The sequence below is a fragment of the Eptesicus fuscus genome, chromosome 1, assembly GCF_027574615.1.
Source record: "Eptesicus fuscus isolate TK198812 chromosome 1, DD_ASM_mEF_20220401, whole genome shotgun sequence".
NCBI lineage: Eukaryota > Metazoa > Chordata > Mammalia > Chiroptera > Vespertilionidae > Eptesicus > Eptesicus fuscus.
Genome location: NC_072473.1, coordinates 27,270,104 through 27,291,054, shown reverse-complemented (window position 1 = coordinate 27,291,054; position 20,951 = coordinate 27,270,104). Strand labels below are relative to the sequence as shown.

Genomic DNA, 20,951 nt, shown 5'->3' with positions numbered 1-20,951 from the left:
AGAGAAAGCAGCCTCCACTCACACCCGCTGCTGGCACCAGAGCAGCCACTCGCAGCCACTGCCAGTGCTGGCCCCACTCGCACCTGCAGCTAGAGCCGCCACTAGCACCTGCTTCCAACGCTTGGCACCACTCCCAATTGCTCAGCGCCATCAGCTGGTGCGAGCAGCGGCTGCCAGTCCCAATAATCCCTGAGGGCTTCCCCACCACCCCCTGCTCCTGAGGGGCAATTGAGCAGCAGCTGCCACTAGCACTCACTGATGGTGCTGACCCCGCTTGCATGCTGCTGGCACTGGCCCCAATTGCTCTGCACTGTCAGCAGGTGCAAACTGGGTCAGCGCTGTCAGTGTGTGGGAGCAGTAGCGGCAGGAGCAGGGCTGCCGGCAGACAGGGGACCAGAGGCTGCAGCAGGAGGGTCCAGGCAGGGGCACGTAGGATGGGCCAAGACCCGCCCCAGTGCCCACCACAGCCTCGCAGCCCACAGTTCCTTTCAAGGTGCATGAATTCGTGCACTGGGCCCCTAGTTTTTATATAAACCCCTTATCAACAGACATGAAAAGATGCTCAATATCACTAAGCATCAGGGAAATGCAAATTAAAACCACAATGAGCTATCACTTCATACTTTTCAGAATGGGTATCATCAATAAATCAACAAATAAAAGCATTAGTGAGGTTGTAGAGAAAAGGGAACACTCATCCACTATTGCTAGGATTTCAAATTGGTTTAGCCACTATGGAAAACATTATGTAGATTCCTCAAAAAATTAAAACTAGAGCTACCATATGAACCAGAATGTCCACTCTGGGTATTTAACTGAAGAATTCCAAAACACTCATTTAAATAGATATATGCACCCCCCCCCATGTTCATTGCAGCATTATTAACTATAGCCATTATATATAATAAATCTAAGTGTCCACAGATAGTTGAATAGATAAAAAGGAGTTGGTACGTACACACACACACACACACACACACACACACACATACACACACACACTGGAATATTACTAAGCCATAAAAAGAATGAAATCTTGCCATTTGAGACAACATGGATAGATGTAGAAGATATTATGCTAAATGAAATAAGTCAGTAAAAGAAAGCTAAATGCCATATGATTTCACTTATATGTGGAATCTGAAAAACAAACAAACAAAAAACAAAATAGGAACAAACTCATAGATACAGAGAACAAACTAATGGTCACAGATAGGAGGGGGATTGGAGAACTGGGTACAAAAGGTGAAAAGGATTAAGTACAAATTGCCAGTTACAAAAACAGTCATGGGGATGTAAAGTACAGCATAGAGAATAAAGTCAATAATATTTTAATAACTATGTATGATTTCAGATTGGTACTAGACTTATTGGGGTGATCACTTTGCAAGTTATATAAATATCTAACCACTATGCTGTATTCCTGAAACTAACATAACATTGTATGTCAACTGCAATTGGAAAATAATTAAAAATGAAAACATCTTGATCCAGTCTGTCAAATCTAAAGTGAACTTCAAAGTATAATTAAAATCAACTAAATATTGAATTTTCTAACAGCTAGCCAAAGAAAAATACATATTTTGGGGTGAATTTCATAGGACATTCTGTGCTACTGTTTAAGCAAAAATGTAGTCATGTCACTGGTTTTTGGTCACATGGAGAAAAAAATGAGAAAGACTAAAAATTCAAAAAATAATTAAAACTATGGTTGAAAATAAAATTAAAACCTCAAAAGAAACTAATGATATATAAGTAGCATGGCTTTTATTTGTAAGATACATGTAATTAAAAGAGTAAAGAAAACATGCCCATTCCCCTTAATCTTCAACTTCCTAATCTAAAACAGTAAAAAGTTAAAGAGTCTATGGCCTTGGAGATTTCACTTCCTATACCCTAAAGGAGAATGACTGAGCCATGGCATTCTGGCAACCCTGCATGACAACACAAAGGACACATTTTGTGTCTTGGCATAACATATCATAAGAGCATGGAGACTCAGGAAATGCTGCTCATTTGCCTCCCAATCTCTCCTGAGGTCTGAGGCTTGCTACCTAGCCCCTTCAGGGTATAGTTACAGGCTATAAAAGTACTTACTTGCAGCATGAAACTGACTGTCAGCACAGGGTATTCTACTGGTCCATGATGCTGTCATCTGGACCCTTTGTTTTTTGTTTTTTATATTATTTTTTTATTTTTTATTTTTTACTAGACGCTTGGTGCATGAAATTCGTGCACGGGTGGGGTTCCTAGGCCTGGCTGGTGATCAGGGCCGATCAGGTTCCCCCCCTCCCAGCCTCGCCCCCTCCTCCTTTATTTGCTGCCCACATCCACCACCACCCACCCCTGGTTCCCTGTCCTAGCCCGGGGTCCGGCCCCAATTGGTGATTGAGACCTGCCAGCTGGAGGGAGCTACTGGGAGGTTGGCCAACAGGCCCCAATCGAGGCAGGTAAAGGGAGGGCTGATCGGGGCCTGCCAGCCCAGGGGAGGGATTGGGGGAAGTTGGCCACTGGCCCTGAGGAGGGAGCTGGCCCTTGGCCCCCTAGGAAAGGGGCCACATCTGCCGCCACCCAGCCCCAGTTCCCCATCCCAACCCAGGGGCCTGGCCCCAATCAGGTGATCGGGGCCTGCCAGCCAGGAGAAGGGACCAGGAGGTTGGCCAGCAAGCCCTATAGGCAATCGGGGCCTGCAGGCTGAGGCCAGCTCCTGCGTTAAGCTGGATCTATTTTTGTTCATCCTATATAATAAAAGGGTAATATGCAAATAGGCCGAACAGCAGAACAACCAAACAACCAAAAAAAGCGTAATATGCTAATGATATGCTAGGACTGCTCAACCACTCACTATGATGTGCACTGATCACCAGGGGGCAGACAGTCAACTGGTCAACCAGTCGCTATGACGTGCACTGACCATCAGGGGACAGATGCTCTCCTGGTAGGTTAGCTTGCTGCTAGGGTCCAGCCGATCAGAACTGATCAGGACTGAGCAAAATGGGCCGGACACACTCTGGAGCCCTCCCGAGATTCCTCCCCAGCCCAATAGTGCACCAATGGGGTCCCTCAGCCTGACCTGCACCCTCTGGTAATCTGGGACCCCTAGGGGGATGTCGGAGAGCCAGTTTCAGCCTGATCCTGCAGGCCACTCGCAGCAGGTAGGAGCTGAAGATAGCACTGCACTGTGGGTTTTGGCTTGATCCCTGCAGACCACCCAGAGGGACTCCACCCGTGCACAAATTTGTGCACTGGGCCTCTAGTTAGTTTATATTTGTTAAGCGTCTGCCCCCTGGTGGTCAGTGTGCCCCCATGTGGTCAAATATGGCTGCCCCCATGTGGACACAAGATGGCCACCACAAGATGGCCAGCAGGGAGGGCAGTTGTGGGTGATCAGGCCAGCAGGGGAGGGCAGTTGGGAGCGACCAGGCCGGCAGGGTAGGGTAGTAAGGGGCTACCAGGCTTGCAGGGGAGGGCAATTAGGGGTGACTGGGCCAGCAGGGGAGGGAAGTTGGGGGCAACCAGGCAAGCAGGGGAGGGCAGTTGCAGGGAACCAGGTTGGCAGGGGAGGGCAGTTAGGGGCAATCAGGCTGGTAGGGGAGCAGTTAGGCATCGATCAGGCTGGCAGGGGAGTGGTTAGGGGGTGATCAGGCTGGCAGGCAGAAGCGGTTAGGGGCAATCAGGTAGGCAGGCAGGCGAGTGGTTGGGAGCCAGCAGTCCTGGATTGTGAGAGGGCAGTCGGACATCCCTCGAGGGGTCCCAGATTGGAGAGGTATAGACTGGGCTGAGGGACCCCCGTCATGCATAAATTTTGTGTACCAGGTCTCTAGTAAATTTATAATATATCAATGTCAGTGCCCATATGGCTCAATGAGAATAATGAAGGAAAAAGAAACTATGGTTTTCTAAAAATATACTTTCACTTTTACAACACTCTATGGTTATACCTAAATTTAGACATGACGTTAGATGTAGAAATAAACATGTTTGTTTATATGCTGGCGTAGCTGTTTAACCTGTTGCACTCGGATGTCAAGTGTGACTCGACATGGTTAGCATTAGAATAAAGGAATCGAGAAAAAAAGTAAGCGAGTGCAAAGGGTTAATCTTTCTATATAAATTATATCTCTGAGAATTTAAATCCACAGCTGGTGGAAATAGCTATTACATGATTGAGACAGAATCTAAAGAAGGATGTGTATACATAGATAATTATAGAATACCTGATAATCATAAAGCCACATGTGGGTTTTTTTTTTTTGTTTGTTTGTTTGCTTAATAAAAAAAAGCTATTTTGTTTCATTAAAATTCTATTAGTAAAAACCAAAGACCATGAAATTATTTAGTCTCACTGACGAGATACTTAAAGAACCACCATAATAATAGTATTCACGCCTACAAAATAAAATGTATCCAGAAAAGTGAGTAATTGTTTTTCACACAAATGGAGAATTACGCATTACATCTTCTGAGATTTTTGTGGTTTCCTCAAGAACACTTAGGTGGCTTCTTTTTTCCATTTTCCTGTTTCTATACACACATCACAAATAAAACAATTATTAAAATTATATCCTCACTGGAGGCCTGGTGAACAAAATTCTTGCACGGGGGGGGGGGGGGGAGAGGGGCTATTCCCCTCAGCCCAGCTTGCACTCTCTCCAATCTGGGGCCCCTTGGGGGATGTCCAACTGCCGGTTTAGGCCCAATCCCTAAACTGGTAGTCAGACATCCCTCTCACAATCCTGGACCGCTGGCTCCTAATCGCTCACTTGCCTGCCTTCCTGGTTGCCCCTAACTTCCCACCCCCCCAATTGCCCCTCACTGCCTCTGAATGCCATGCTGATCACCCCTAACCTCCCCCTGCCAGCCTGGTCACCCCTAACTGTCCCCTGCTGCTGGCCAGGTCTCCCACAACTGCCCCCTCCCTGCCAGCCTGGTCGCTCCTAACTGCCCCCCCCCCACTGACCTGGTCACCCCTTACTGCCCCCCCACCCCCGCTGGCCTGGTTTCCCCTCACAGACCCCCTCCCCCCCCACCAGCCTGGTCACCCTACACAGCCTGCTGTTCAGTCATTTGGTCATCCCTCACTAACCCCCCTGCCAGCCTGGTTGCCCCACAGAGCCTGCTTGTTCAGTTGTTTGGTCATCCCTCACTAACCTCCCTGCTGGCCTGGTTGTAGGCAGCCATCTTGTGATGGTGTGATGGCCAATTTGCATATTACCTCTTTATTATATAGGATTGTATATTTGTTTATATGGCACTGTGCTAGATTGTAAACACTGTGAATAGTGTTGATGTTTTCATCTATGAATCACCAGTACTTTGAATATCGGAGGGGGATACTTATTGATGGCTTCCTGTAAATTCCAGTTACAGTACTAGGTGTTTTGCCTATATAATTACACTTATTAATGACAACACTGGGAATAAATACCCTGATCTATATTTTCCAAGTAACAACAATGAAGCTGAATCATAGAGCCTGTACATGTCAGTATCAAAGCCCAGCATTTAATTGTTAAATGACATGATAGAAGCGTTGTAGGCCACAATGACATCTGAAACTGAAATTCATTGCCTAGAAGAAAAATCTTATTAAAATTACAATAAAGAGATTTTTTTAAAGCTGCTAGTTAGAGAGAGTTGTCAATGGGTATCTCCACAGAGGCTAATAGAAGAAACAAAACTGCCCTTTTGCCTAGTTTCAGAGAGTGCAAAATGGGGTTCAGACAGTCCTTCCTAAGGCCATTGTAGAATGACAGGCAACTGGGAATAAAAGCAGAATGCTTTCACCCTGAAGGGAAATCTGTTGATTAACAAACCTGTGCATACACAAACTCACAATTTACTTTTCAATTGCCATATTATTACATGTGAATGGATCATCAAGTATCACAAGTTATTAGAGGAAATCCTTCCATGTGAAACACCGAGACCAAGAGAAACAAACATAACAACTGACCTCAAGAAAATAAATATACAGGGAATAGATGAAAAAGTAAAAGTCAGAGACATTTATGAAACTATTGTGACCCCAAATTAAGAACATGATGCTATGAAATAGAAATATTCTAAGAAAAAGAAAGTGCTCTTATAAGTATATGAGACTATCTATCTTTAAATTACAATGACTAGGGATAGAGAAAAATGGCAACATTAGGGTATTTTTCATGTATGATTATTAGTCTTCTACTTTTTTTCTTTATACCTGCATAGTTTCTAAATTTTCTACAATGAGCACATATTGCTTTTATAATCAGAGACTTCACACACTGCTTCGAGTTTTCTGCAGAAAACAACAGTACTACATAAACAATTTGTTGTCTAATCTCTATGGCCAATGTACATGAAAAGGAAACTGAAATTAAATGTATACATAAAATGCAGCTGCTTTATGTTTTTAGAATGTTTAAATAAAATTGATGTGGAATCTCAGCAACATATGAATTATTCATCTATGTGTGAGTGATGGTCTTTTCATTTATATATATCCACTAAAAACAAATCCAGGTTACTTTTTAATAATTATAGCACACATTAAATTTCTAGGGCTGATATGTTTAATGAAGTAAAATATTTTAAAAACCCACTTACTTTGGAGGAACTGTCACAATATTATCTGTGGTGGAGATGGTGAAGTCAGCGGCATCTCTTCCAATAATTGTAGCATTATACACTAATTTTTTTGAGCTTGAATTTTTCACTAGAACCTATGTTGCAGAACAAGAGAGTAAAAATAAGATCATGAATTTTTAAAAATATACAGCTTAACACTTCTTATTTTTTAAAATATATTTTTATTGATGATTTACAGAGAGGAAGGGAGAGGGATAGAGAGTTAGAAACATCGATGAGAGAGAAACATCGATCAGCTGCCTCCTGCACAGCCCCTACTGGGGATTGAACCTGCAACGAAGGTACATGCCCTCAACCGGAATTGAACCCAGGACCTTTCAGTCCGTGGCCCGATGCTCTATCCACTGAGCCAAACTGATCAGGGCTTAACATTTCTTATTTTAATCAAAAAGTTATGCATTTTAATCATGAAAATATTTGTTCCTTATGTGCACTAACTGGGGGAAAGCAGACTTTGTATTTGAAGATTGCATATATATAGTTTAGCAAGAGTAGGGAGAAGGATCTCTCAAGCAAGGAAATGACATGAAGATTTGAAGTCCACAGTGAGCAACTTGGATTTTATTCTTATTACAAAGGGAAATCTTTGGAGAATTTTGAACATAGAACTTAAATAATCCAATTTCCAAAAATAAGGATACTCCAGCTGCTCAGCATGGAAAGTTATAAAGATTCTAGGTTTAAAATCAGAGGTCCAGGCTGGAAATGACGGTAGCCTCATCTAGAAGCAATAGTATAGCTAGGGTTCAACTGTTTCTTCCTTCCTGATGCTTAGAGATGGAAAGTATTGGAGAATAAGCTACTTTATTTTTAGAGAGAGTATCCATGAAAACTTGACTACACAAGTCTTTATGTAGAATATAATAGAGATTAAAAAAAAAAAAAACACATTAGGAAGACACAAGGTTATCATGGAAAGTACTGAGCCAAAAGAGGAATAAGACCTGGGGCAAATGGGTGATTGGCCAAATTACAGTAAAGAAAAGGTAACTATACTTAGGTGGTCCAGAAACCACAGACAGAGATATTTGAAGAGTTAATAATTAGCACTATATGTGATTATAGTGAATCGTAAGGAATATGGTAGAGATTTGTTAAAAGATTAAATAAACTACTTTTATATTGCAATGAAAACTTTGGTAACTACCAGGACAAGTATATTGCTGCTGAAAAGTTTCTACAGTCAGTTACCCCAAGGATTTTGGGGTCTCATGTAGCTTGCCTACTTATAGATATCAGTACCTAAAGAATTAATTAACAAACCAACTGATTTTAAGTCCTAGAGAGTTCATTTCCATTCTCTGGAAGGAATAGTTAAAAGTAATAATAAAATTAATTACCTAATGTTATTGGCTTATAGTCCTAGAACTTCTATAACCATCTCAGAGATCTTAAGGAAGACATTCATTCTCATTGTCATATCATATGTATAATACAAAGCCATTGGGCTCATCTGTGGTCAGGGTATTCCACCTAACTGGGATTTCATGTAGGGATGGTAAGTGGTACATGGGGAAAGAGGAAAGCTGTTGAAGGGAAGGAAAAACAGCTTTGGAGCCTGGATTCCTGTTTTCTAATGACAGTCTTTATCTATTGGACTCTGTGCAAAGTTTGATTTTTAAAAAAAGTTTGTGTGTGTGTGTGTGGGGGGGGAACCCCACCAGTGTTTCTCAGTGGTTTAGCGTTGACCTATGAACCAGGAGGTCACAGCTTGATTCCTGGTCAGGGCATATGTCCAGGTTCCAGGCTCTATCCCCAGTGGTGTGTGTGCAGGAGGCAGCTGATTAATGATTGTCTCTCATCATTGATGTTTCTTTCTCTCCTCCCTTCCTCTCTGTAATCAATAAAAATATTTTTAAAAGGGGAGGGGAGGTCAATAGCTTTAAAATTGTCTCAGAAAAATCACTGCAACCTACATTTTTTCATTGATAACCATATGGTTTAATGGTTCCAATATTCTATGTTTCTATTTGAGACATACAGCTACAGAAATATCGTTTTAATTATAGTAGCCATTTCCTGAGATTTTTCTTTATTCTGAAAGATTGAAAAGGTTGTGAATGGATCTGAAGAGTTAATAATTAGCACTATGTGTTGTTATAGTGAATCATAAGGAATATGGGTTGATGCATGGGCAAACTATATCTAAGTTTCCCAGCAACTTCCAAATTAGTCATTTCTCTTAAATGAAATTTAAAATGAAATTTAAAGCTTGTTGTGATTGATGTTTATCATTCATATTTAATTTTTGTTGTTTCCTTCAAAAAATGTCTCTTACATTTTTGAAAAATAAAAGTCCTATCTGTACAAAGTCATCTATAATCTTCAGGTGTGAACAATATTTCTAATAAATAATTAAATTGGAAAGAAATCATTAAAACATTAAAATGTTTCCATTTTAATATGCCTTAATTTGATTTTTAACATAATTATTAAATTTATTTAAATATGAGCTTCTGCTATTAATTATTTTTTAAATAACAATTAAATGACATAAGGAAATAAAAACCTGGTCAGAGTTTAAAAATTATTAATCATACCAAATTGTAATAAATCACTGCTTAATCTAATTCAGACTCCTCCTATCTTCTGCAGGTTTAAAAAATAACATTTCTAACTCTTCAGAAATTTTAGTTTGAAATCAGAAGTCCTCCTCAATATAATTATAGTTCTAGGCTAGTTAGTACCCAAAGCCCTTAAATATCATTGCAGTTAGGGAATTTTCAGAGTAAATACTGTTGAAAAATTCTCTAAAGTATTTTCTCTTTTTCTGACAAAAAGAGAAATAAAATTACATAAAAGGGATTGCATCTTAATATTTGCTAACAAAATAAATCAAAATGAATGAATCTCCTTTCCCTAAATTGAGCCCTTTGCAATTTGAGAGAAGAACCTGAGTTTTCCCCGATTTTTTAATGAATCTTACCAAACATTGCTCATATTGTCACAGTGACTACACAGTTATTTTTTCAAAGAGGTTACAACTACAAATGAAACATCACTAGAACATATACTGTGAATACCAAATATGGATGAGTTTTGCATCAAAAGTGTAAAATTAACCCCACACCCATATATATGGGGAGGAATAAATAAAACAGCCTGAGGAAAAGAAATAGATGTGATCTGACCAAAGCACTAAAATAACATTTTTACAAAATAAGATCTTATCAGCCTATAGTGTCCTCAGAAAGAAGCAAGGACACCACCTATAAATCTGGTTAAAGGTTTTATAAAAACAATCTTAGATAAATTTAAACAATTTAAAATTGCATAATAGAAGATACTTTACAAGTGTTCATGTGAAACAAATTATCTGAAATTGAAGTCAATAACACCTGACAAAATATTTCTCAAAGAGAACACTTGTAAAATATGGACCTATTTATATAGATTTGTTATTATCATAGGACTGGAAATTTTGTTTCCAATGTTTTTCTGAATTTTGAAAAATTCACGGTTAACACATTTAGTGCGTACAGCTTACATAATATCATTTAGAGAGAATTAGGTGGCCCAGGTCAAGAGCACATCCATTATTATTTCCCTTTCTATATCCTTAATTGAACAACAAGAACAACAAAAAAATCCATCTGGCAAAGAAGAAATTAAAAACATGCTGGAAACCAATGACAATGAAAACCCAACAATCCAAAATCTATGGGACACAGTGAAAGCAGTCCTGAGCTGTACAGGCCTACATAAAAAAAAAAAAAAATGGTAATAATTCATGTAACTCTACAACTTAAAGAATTAGAAAGAGAACAAGAAAAGCCCAGAATAAGCAGAAAGAAGATAATAAAGATCAGAGCAGAGGCCTAACCAGTTTGGCTCAGTGGATAGAGTGTTGGCCTGCGGACTGAAGAGTCCCAGGTTCGATTCCAGTCAAGGGCATGCACCTCGGTTTTGGGCACATCCCCAGTAGGGGGTGTGCAGGAGGCAGCTGATCAATGTTTCTCTCTCACCGATGTTTCTAACTTTCTAACCCTCCTCCTTCCTGTCTGTTAAAAAATCAATAAAATATATTTTTTTAAAAAGATCAGAGCAGAAATAAATGACATAGAGACCAAAAAAAAACCAAAAAAGATCAATGAAACCCAGAGCTGGTTCTTTGAAAGGATAAATAAGACTGATGAACCTCTAGCCAGGCTCACAAGAAAAAAAAGGAGAGAGGAACCAAACAAACAATATCAGAAATGGAAGAGGAGAAATAACAACAGACACCACTGAAATACAAAGGACTGTTAAAAAGTACCATGAACAACTCTATTCCAACAAACTAGACAACCTAGAGGAAATGGACATATTCCTAGAAAAATACAACCTTTCAAAACTCAATCAGTAAGAATCTAAAAATCTCAATAGACCAATAACTATGGAGGAAATTGAAGCAGTCATCAAAAAGCTTCCGGCAAACAAAAGCCCAGGGCCAGACAGCTTCACAGGGGAGTTTTACCAAACATTCAAAGAAGAACTAAAACCTATCCTCCTCAGATGATCCCAAGGAAAAAAATGAGACATATGTACTACTATTTGTAATACTTTAAACAATAAAATAGAATTAAAACAAACACAAATTCAAAAGAAAGGAACACTTCCAAGCTCATTCCATGAAGCCAGCATTGCCCTAATACGAAAACAAGATAAAGACAACATGATAAAAGAGAATTACAGGCCAATATCCCTCATGAACGTAGATGCCAAAATTCTAGCAAATCGGATCCAGCATTACATCAGAAAGATCATACACCATGACCAAGTAGGATTTATCCTGGAGATGCAAGGATGGTATAATATTCACAAATCAATAAATGTGATACATCACTAAACAAATGGAGATAAAAATCACATAGTCATATCATTGATGCAGAAAAAGCATTTGACAAAATACAACACCCTTTCTTGATAAACACCCTTAGCAAAATGGGAAAAGAGGGATCATACCTCAACATAATAAAAGCCTTATATGACAAACCTATAGCCAACATCACACTCAATGGGCAAAAATTAAAACCATTTCACCTAAGAACAGGAATGAGACAGGGATGCCCACTCTCACCACTCCTGTTCAACATAGTTCTGGAAGTGCTAGCCATAGCAATTAGACAAGAAGAAATAAAAGGTATCCAAACTGGAAAAGAAGACGTAAAACTGTCATTATTCGCAGATGACGTGATACTGTACATAAAAAACCCTAAAGACTCTATCAAAAAATTATTAGACTTAATAAATGAATTTGGCAATGTAGCAGGATAGAAAATTAACGCCAATAAATCTATGGCATTTCTATACACCAATAGTGAACTTACAGAAAGAGAGACTAAAAAAAAATCCCATTTACCATCGCACCAAAATTATTAAGATATCTAGGAATAAACATAACTAAGGAGGTAAAAGAGCTGTAGTCAGAAAACTACAGAACACTGAACAAAGAGATGGAGGAAGACATAAACAGATGGAAGAACATACTGTGTTCATGGATTGGTAGAATCAACATCATTAAAATGTCCATATTACCCAAAGCAATCTATAGATTTAATGCACTCCCCATTAAAATACCAATGGCATATTTCACAGACCTAGAACGAACTCTCCAAAAATTCATTTGTAATAAAAAAAGACCCCAAATAGCTGCAGTAATCCTGAGAAAGAAGAACAAAGTAGGAGGGAATTCAATACCAGATATCAAGGTATATTACAAAGCTACCATTCTCAAAACTGCCTGGTACCCACACAAGAACAGACATATAGATCAATGGAATAGAATAGAGAACCCAGAAATCGACCCAAACCACTATGCTCAATTAATATTTGACAAAGGAGGCAAAAGCATACAATGGAGTCAAGACAGTCTCTTCAATAAATGGTATTGGGAAAATTGGACAGATACATGCAAATAAATAAAACTAGACCACCAACTTACACCATACACAAAAATAAACTCAAGCCCTAGCCCATTTGGCTCAGGGGATAGAGCATCGGCCTGCAGACTGAAGGATCCCAGGTTCGATTCCAGTCAAGGGCACATGCCCGGGTTGCATGCTCAGTCCCCAGTGGAGGGCATGCAGGAGGCAGCGGATCAATGATTCTCTCTCATCATTGATGTTTCTATCTCTCTCTCCCTCTTCTTTCCTCTCTGAAATATATATATATATATATATATATATATATATATATATATATATATACTCAAAATGGATAAAGGACTTAAACATAAGACAGGTAACCATAAAAATACTAGAGGAATCCACAGGCAGCAAAATCTCAGACATATGCCAAAGCAATATCTTTACTGATACAGCTCCTAGGACAATGGAAACTAAAGAGAAAATAAACAAATGGGACTACATCAAAATAAAAAGCTTCTGTACAGCAAAAGAAACCATCAACAAAACAACAAGAAAGCCCACTGCATGGGAGAATATATTTTCCAATGTTAGGGTTTAATCTCAAACATTTACAGGGAACTCATACAACTTAACAAAAGGAAGATAAACAACCCAATCAAAAAATGGGCAACGGACCTAAATAGATACCTTTCAAAAGAGGACATAAGGAAGGCCAAGAGACATATGAAAACATGCTCAAAGTCACTAATCATCTGAGAGATGCAAATCAAAACGACAATGTGGTACCATCTCACACCTGTCAGAATGGCTATCATCAACAAATCAACAGACTACAAATGCTGGAGAGGATGTGGAGCAAAAGTAACCCTGCTGGTGGGAATGCAGACTGGTGCAGCTACTGTGGAGAACAGTATGGAGTTTCCTCAAAAATCTAAAAATGGAACTCGCATTTGACCCAGTGATCCCACTATTAGGAATATATCCCAAGAAACTAGAAATACCAATCAGAAAGGATATATGCACCCCTATGTTCATAGCAGCACAATTTATCATAGCTAAGATTTGGAAACAACCTAAGTGCCCATCAGCAGATGAGTGGATTAAAAAAAACTGTGGTACATCCTCACAATGGAATACTACACTATGGTAAAAAAGAAGGAATTGTTACCATTTGCAGCAGCATGGATGGAACTGGAGAGCATTATGCCAAGCAAAATAAGCCAGTCAGAGAAAGATAAATATCACGTGATCTCACTCTTTTGTGGAATATAATGAACAACATAAAGTGATTAACAAAAATAGATCCAGATACAGAGAAGCATCGATCAGACTGTCAAACCTCAGAGGGAAGGTAGGGGAGGGTGGGGGTAAAGGGGAGAGATCAATCAAAGGACTTGTATGCATGCATATAAGCCTAACCAATGGACATAGACACCAGGGGGGTGAGGGCATAAGAGGGGGTGGGGGGCAATGGGGGGATAAGGACACATATGTAATACCTTAATCAATAAAGAAAAAAAAAATCCATCTGGATGTGTAAGCTGCTGCCCCTAAAGGAAAGTGAAGCACATTCAGATCACAAGTTTCTACTTAGTGTATCAGTCCTTTTGTATATGAAATGAATTTAAAGTTTCCTAATAGGATTTGCCTTTCAAAGTGTATAACTTTCATTTTCCATGTCCCCAACCCCCATTCCTCAACTGCATGAAAGAGTCATCTCCTCGCAGGTGATGATTATTATTAAGCAAAACCTGTCCCTTATACTCTGCTATACTTTTGGTTTAGGAGGAGTAACATTTGCTAAGGTTTATTGCATCATATTGATAATTCTGTTAATTTGAGGTTGAGAAAAATATCTAAAACCTCTCTTAAGTGTTTAACTCTATATATTCTTTGGCCCTAAGTACATCCTTACCTTTCTTTTCACAGTGTCATGTAGAGTACACTGAAAGGTCACCAACATCTTGGGAAGATATGTAGGGAGTCTTTCATACATGTAGACACAAAGCATGAGCATCAGAATTGGATTATAGTCACAGATGTCAGAGGCCTAGTTTTAAAGAAGAGAAATATAAATAAGAGGATATACAGATAAAATATATAACTAGAGCTAAAGCATAGTACATCAATTGCTGAAATACTTTAAAACTTTTAAAAATGTTACTGACTAGCAGTGATACTGAAATGTAGACACAACAAACAAAACATTGCTTTGAATTGGAAGAGCTCGACCTAAATATTAAAAGATGAATGAGAAGTGTTGTACATATCACAATGATCTCAGAAGCTGAAAGACTCCGTAAAAGCTAGTCAGAGGTCAGAAAAATATTATACACTAAAAATACTGACTAATGTGACTAAGACACCATCCCTGAGTTATTAAATATTATAAAATGCAGTAAAAGAAAACTTGAGAAGTAGACAAACTATGTAAAAGATGGCAAAAGAGTTTCAAGCAAAAGCCCAACGGAGGAGGTAACACATGAGATGACCTTAAAGACTGGATTTTAAATAAGGTTGTATTTGGGTGGAAGTAAAGGGTATATTCTATCAGAAAAACAAAGAAATATAGGGAAAGGATATAGGAAAGTACAGTGTTCATTTGGAAGAAGTACAACTTGAATTATGCATAAGAAAAGAGAGGTAGTGGAAGAAAAGACTAAGGAGTACAAAGACCACATTGTGGAGGGCATGAATGCCAGGGTGAAGGACTTGATTTCTGAACAAGAAATAACACAAGAGCAACAATTCAAGCAGATTAAGCAGCAGATGGTTGGGGAAATACTTTTCCCAGAACAGACAATTTATAATAAGGCATAAAATGCAATTACAGTGATAAACAACATAAAATAGTGATGGTTGTTGGAATAGATTTGAGATAAAATCCAGACTAGAGAGGAATAACAGCAGAGACAATGAATATAGCCAGAATGCACATTGAAGCTAAAAAGTGGAGTCAGCAACAGCAGAAGGAAGGATTCCTTCTATCAGCTTATGTATTGCCTTTGATATCCTAGAACAGCGATGACGAACCTATGACACACGTGTCAGCACTGACACACGTAGCCATTTCTGATGACACGCGGCCACTGAGGCGGTCGCATGCCGAGGATGAAACATTTGCTGCTCCTGATGATGAAACATTTGCGAAATAATGTTTTTTCCTCAAAGTGACACACTACCCGAGTTATGCTCAGTTTTTTGGCGAAGTTTGACACACCAAGCTCAAAAGCTTGCCCATCACTGTTCTAGAACAAGGTGGAGGCAGTGGGGGAGAATTATTCATAGCAAAAAGAAATTGGGATTGGTCTGAGATGATGATTCAAAGACATAAAATACTATTGATAAACAAGCAACTCGGTCATTTTCAATACACAGGGAGCTCTCTACACTTCCATAAAATGAAGATCATAGTATTATTTAATAGCACACATCCAGGTTAGCAACTCAAAATGACCTGGGCCTAGCCTGCAAATGCATATAGTGCAAGAGCTATGGAAATCTAAAGTGTTACAGTAAGCACCCCCTTACCCTCCATTTCACTTTCCACAGTTTCAGTTATCCGTGGTCTAGTGCAGTCCAAAAATATTAAAAGGAAAATTCCAGAAATAATTCATAAGTTGTAAATTGTGCACAATTCTCAGTAGTGTACCAAATCTCACTCAGTCCTGCCCAGGATGTGAATAACCCCTTTGTCCAGTGTCACCAAGTTGTGTTTACCACCCACCCTTTAGTCATGTGGTACACATCTCAGTTACCAGATCATCTGTCACAGTATCACAGTGCTTATGTCACCATTATTTTACTTTATAATGTCCCCAAAGCACAAGAGTACTGATGCTGACAATTTAGATATGCCAAAGAGAAGCTGTAAAGTGCTTCCTTTAAGTGAAAAGGTAAATGTTCTCAACTTTATAAGGAAAGAAAAATACCATATACTGAGGCTACTTAGATCTACTGTAAAAGTGAATCTATGCATGAAATTGTTAAGAAGGAAGAAATCCATGCTAGTTTGCTAAGAGAGAACATATTCACATAATTTTTATTACAATATATTAGAACTGTTCTTTTTATTATTAGTTATTGTTCTCAATCTTTTACTGTGCCTAAATGTTACACTTTATCATAAGTATGTATGTAAAGGAAAAAAACATAGTATATAGAATACAGAATGTTCAGGCATCCATGGTCTGAGGCATCCACTGGGAGTCTTGGACCTATCTCCGGTGGATAAGGGGTGGTGGGGGGACTACTCACTCTATGTGGAGCTAAGGCACTTGACTCTAAAATTTGGCAGCAGTTACTAGAGAATAATTTTTATAGCCCATCTGATCATCTGTTAATTCGCATTTTCAAAAACATTCTTTTCCTTTTTTTGGAAAAAGACTTTATTCTTTCTTGTTTTGACAATAAGCAGTAAGGTTTACCAATAAAGGTAACCTGGGAGGGGATTGTTAGTAAAAAAATAAGAGAACTGGCCTTCCTCAGCAGGGTAGAAAGCTGCTAGTGAGTATGACCGGAGAGGAACTAAGAAAGATACCAAATTTCCAAGGTTTCTCATCAGTATTCTGTGGCTCCACATTTCTTCAACAAAGACAATCGTAGTCAACACATGTAGCAAAGTTATTTAAGGTAAGAACAAACTAAATAATTAAATACAGAGTTTAATTCCCCCAAGTGAAGAATATGGCTCTACTGGGCCCTAAGAGATGGGCCAGACTACGGGTGTGATCCAAAGAAGGCTGTCTAGGGAGATGGAAAATGTATTTGTTGGGAAAAGGAGAACACTTGTGGCAAAACACTCTGGGCTCAAGTCTGAGGTCAATAAAAGTATTCTGAACACTGTTTTAGTGACTACAACATAAAAGATATACATAGAAATATAAAAATTATTCCAAAAGCTTGTATTTCAAAATTTGAAATGAAATAATATATTTGATAATGAAGATATTAAACTGGAAAGCCAGAGAAAAGAGCATTCTTACCTTTTAATTTAATTTAAATTTCAATTAAAATAAGCTAAATTACACTTTACACTTTAGTGTAAATTAACTACAATCCTAGGCTTAAAAGGCCATGTGTTAATTTAAGTTAGGTTTCCTTAAAACAAGATTTTCATGTGAAGTATCTTTCAAATACCTAATCATTATTTTCTCCATATAGGTCAAACCTAGAAGAACTTCGATTATATTTATCCATTTTTACCCATGATGACAGTATTTCTTATTGGACTAACAACTGATAGGGAATTAAATAAACAAAAAAAAATCATAATAAAGAAAATGCTAGAGTAGAAATCTGGTATCACCAGCTTTCAAACTAGACACCAACCATAACTAGCAGTATCCACTGACATACTGTGATATCACAGAGGACATTGTTCATTGCCTTCCCAACAGCAATGATCTCCTTTCTTCTTTACTAAAAATCCCAATTTCTATGGGTATCCCATTATCTTTATCAAACACTGCTTTAGCTGTAAGCATGGGATGCAATTCTGATCAATGATATGCAATGGGAAACAGGCTGTGAGAAAGGTTTAACTTATGGAAAAAGAGAAGCACAATAAAAGGGTGCTACTCAACCAGCCCCAAGCAGAGCTGTGAGATGGTGTTACATGAGAATTTCAGTAGGGATTTCGTGGGTGTTAGTACACATATAAGCCAGGAGGCTGAGAAGGGCTGAGCTAAATGAATCTCTGAAAACTGTGTTGAAAAAACTGATTAACTATCCCTATAATATTCTACTCCCTGGTTTCACCTTATGTAAAATATCGAATTTATTTTTAAACTTTTACTCATGAATTCTGCTATTTAAGGCTGAAATATCTTAGTTGATAAAATCAAACAAAATTTAAAAGTCAGATCAATTATTCACAGTTAGCTCTCCTACTACTCAGTGAATTATATGTAGTATAACCTCTATAAATGTTTATTATATTTATTTTTATATCCACCTATCTTCATATGGAAATGAAAATACATTCTACAGTGAGTCCAAACAATTCCCAGAATATTTTTTAATCTATTTTATTGATTTTTTACAGAGAGTAAGGGAGAGGGATGGAGAGTTAGAAAAATCAATGAGAGAGAAACATCAATTAGCTGCCTCCTGCACACCCCCTACTGGGGATGTGCCCGCAACCAAGGTACATGCTCCTGACCGGAATCAAACCTGAGACCCTTCAGTCCGCAGGCCAATGCTCTATCCACTGAGCCAAACCGGTTTCAGCTTAACTGACACTTTTTATAAATTCAGAGAAAAATATTCTTGGGGTCTTCGTCAAGTGAAGGTTCTAAGCCTTAATCACATCATATATTGCTGCATTTGAAACAACTAGAGATTTTACAGTATTTTATAAGACGTGAGTACATTGAGTGTTCAATAAAGTACAGGAAGAGGGAGGAAAAGCAGAAAGCAAGGTGGCTGCCAGAGGGAAAACCCCGGTGGGGCGGAGCAGGGCGGGTGGCAGTGGCGTGTGGGTGCAGGCGCGGTGGCCGCAATGGCTGCGACAGCTGCAGCGGCAGTGCACGCGGCTGCAGCGGCCACTTGCAGGATTCTTCCTGCAAATGGGCTACTAGTATGTATATAATAATTTATAATATAATTTTAAATTATTTTTTTAGATTTTTAACATAATGAGTAAGAAAAGAGGATGCAAATTCAACAGTGATCTAAGAAGTGAATTTCCTTTTATTAAAAAAACCAAAAGCAATTACAATATAGACCAAAATTTAATCAAGAACTCCCTCCCCCTCCCTGGCTGAAACTGGTTTGGCTCAGTGGATAGAGCGTTGGCCTGCAGACTCAAGGGTCCCAGGTTCGATTCCAGTCAAGGGCATGTACCTTGGTTGCAGGCACATCCCCAGTAGGAGGTGGGCAAGAGGCAGCTGATCAATGTTTCTCTCTCATTGATGTTTCTAACTCTCTCTCTCCCTCTCCCTTCCTCTCTGTAAAAAATCAATAAAATATATTTTTTTTAAAAAGACACACACATACACACACACACACACCCGGTCAATGGTGTCCTGCTTTACCAATGTTAAAATATGGTCACCTTAGGAAAGAGGTAAGTGTCTATGGAGAGATGAATGGATAAAAAATGTGGTACATACTTATAATAAAATATTATGTAGCCATAAAAAACAAAATCCTGCCATTTGTAACAACATGGATGAACTTGGAGGACATTATGCTAAGTGAAATAAGCCAGACACAGAAAGGCAAGTATTGTTTGATTTCAATTATACGTGGAATCTAAAAACTCAATCTCATAGAAACAGAGAGTAGAATGGGTGTTTGGCAAGGGGTGGGGATGAGGGAAATGGAGATACGTTTGTCAGAGGGTATAAACTTTCAGTTATAATATGAATAAGTTCTGGGAATGTAATGTAAAGCATGGTTGTTTTAGTTATTAAAAGTGAATTGCATACTTAAAATCTGCTAAGAGAGTAATCTTAAGTGTTCTCACCATGTACACACAAAAATGGTAACTATGTGAGGTGATGAATGTTTTAATTACCTTGATTGTGGTAATTGTTTCTCTCTATATATAAAACATCATGATGTTGCACATCTAGAAAAATCACATCATACAAACTACATATATATAATTTTTATTTGCCAACATACCTAATAAAGCTGGGAAATAAATAAGGAAAGAAGACCCTCATAAAATATTTATAGAATGTATGATATAAAGATACTCACCTGTATGCCAATGTTAAAGCCAATTTCACGAAGACTATCTACAACAACCGCGCAATTGTGAAAACACTGTTCAGAACCTTTTGGTTGTGTGTACATATTTTTAAAATAAGGCTCAATCTGGAAAAGACAACAATCAAACCTTTCAGTTATGGAATAAAATTATTGCTTTTTAACTATTCTCTGTAATTCAACAAAGAATCATTTAAATATGAACATTTGTCTGTAGTATACTACTGCAATATAAGAATAAACAAAAAGGTAATGCTAGCCATGCAGGTTTAGGTGTTAAATAAAATTAAAAGAATCAGTTTGCAGAAAATAATTGGAATTTAAATTATTAAGTTCTCTCAAATAATAGAAGACCATTCTGCATAAAAATAACTCTTACCAGAAATGGACAATAGGCTCCCAACACGGTGGCAAAAACAAGACCATCTGAAAGGTGTTTGTCAAAATTTAGTACCCATCTCTCAGAAGGAATACCTGTTCCAAAAAAAAAAAAAGAGTAAATATAACAATAGTTTTACTTCTCTAAAAAGATATGGGGAAAAAAAAAAAAAATAAAAAAATAAAAAGATATGGAAATTTGAGCAATAGTCAAAGAAATATTTGCCTTTGCTTGGAAAAGAAAAATCATATTATTTTAGAAATAAAAACAAAACTTAAACCTCACTTAATATCAGGAAATACAGCTGTGATATTTTATAAGCAACTGCAAAAGCTGTCTCCTTTATTTATGTTTGAATCACTTTGAAGAATACA

At 38.2% G+C, this 20,951-nt stretch overlaps 1 protein-coding gene across 1 annotated transcript in view; it reads right to left on the bottom strand.

Annotated features, from left to right (window-relative positions):
* The window catches only part of CFAP47 (cilia and flagella associated protein 47), a 502,125-nt gene that overhangs the window by 244,606 nt on the left and 236,568 nt on the right, over positions 1-20,951 (bottom strand). The window contains exons 35-38 of the mRNA XM_054720946.1: positions 20,578-20,672; positions 20,190-20,306; positions 14,395-14,529; positions 6,589-6,704 (exon numbers count right to left, since the gene is read on the bottom strand). Of these exons, the coding sequence (XP_054576921.1) occupies positions 6,589-6,704; positions 14,395-14,529; positions 20,190-20,306; positions 20,578-20,672 (463 nt within the window). The remainder of the gene's footprint in view (positions 1-6,588; positions 6,705-14,394; positions 14,530-20,189; positions 20,307-20,577; positions 20,673-20,951) is intronic.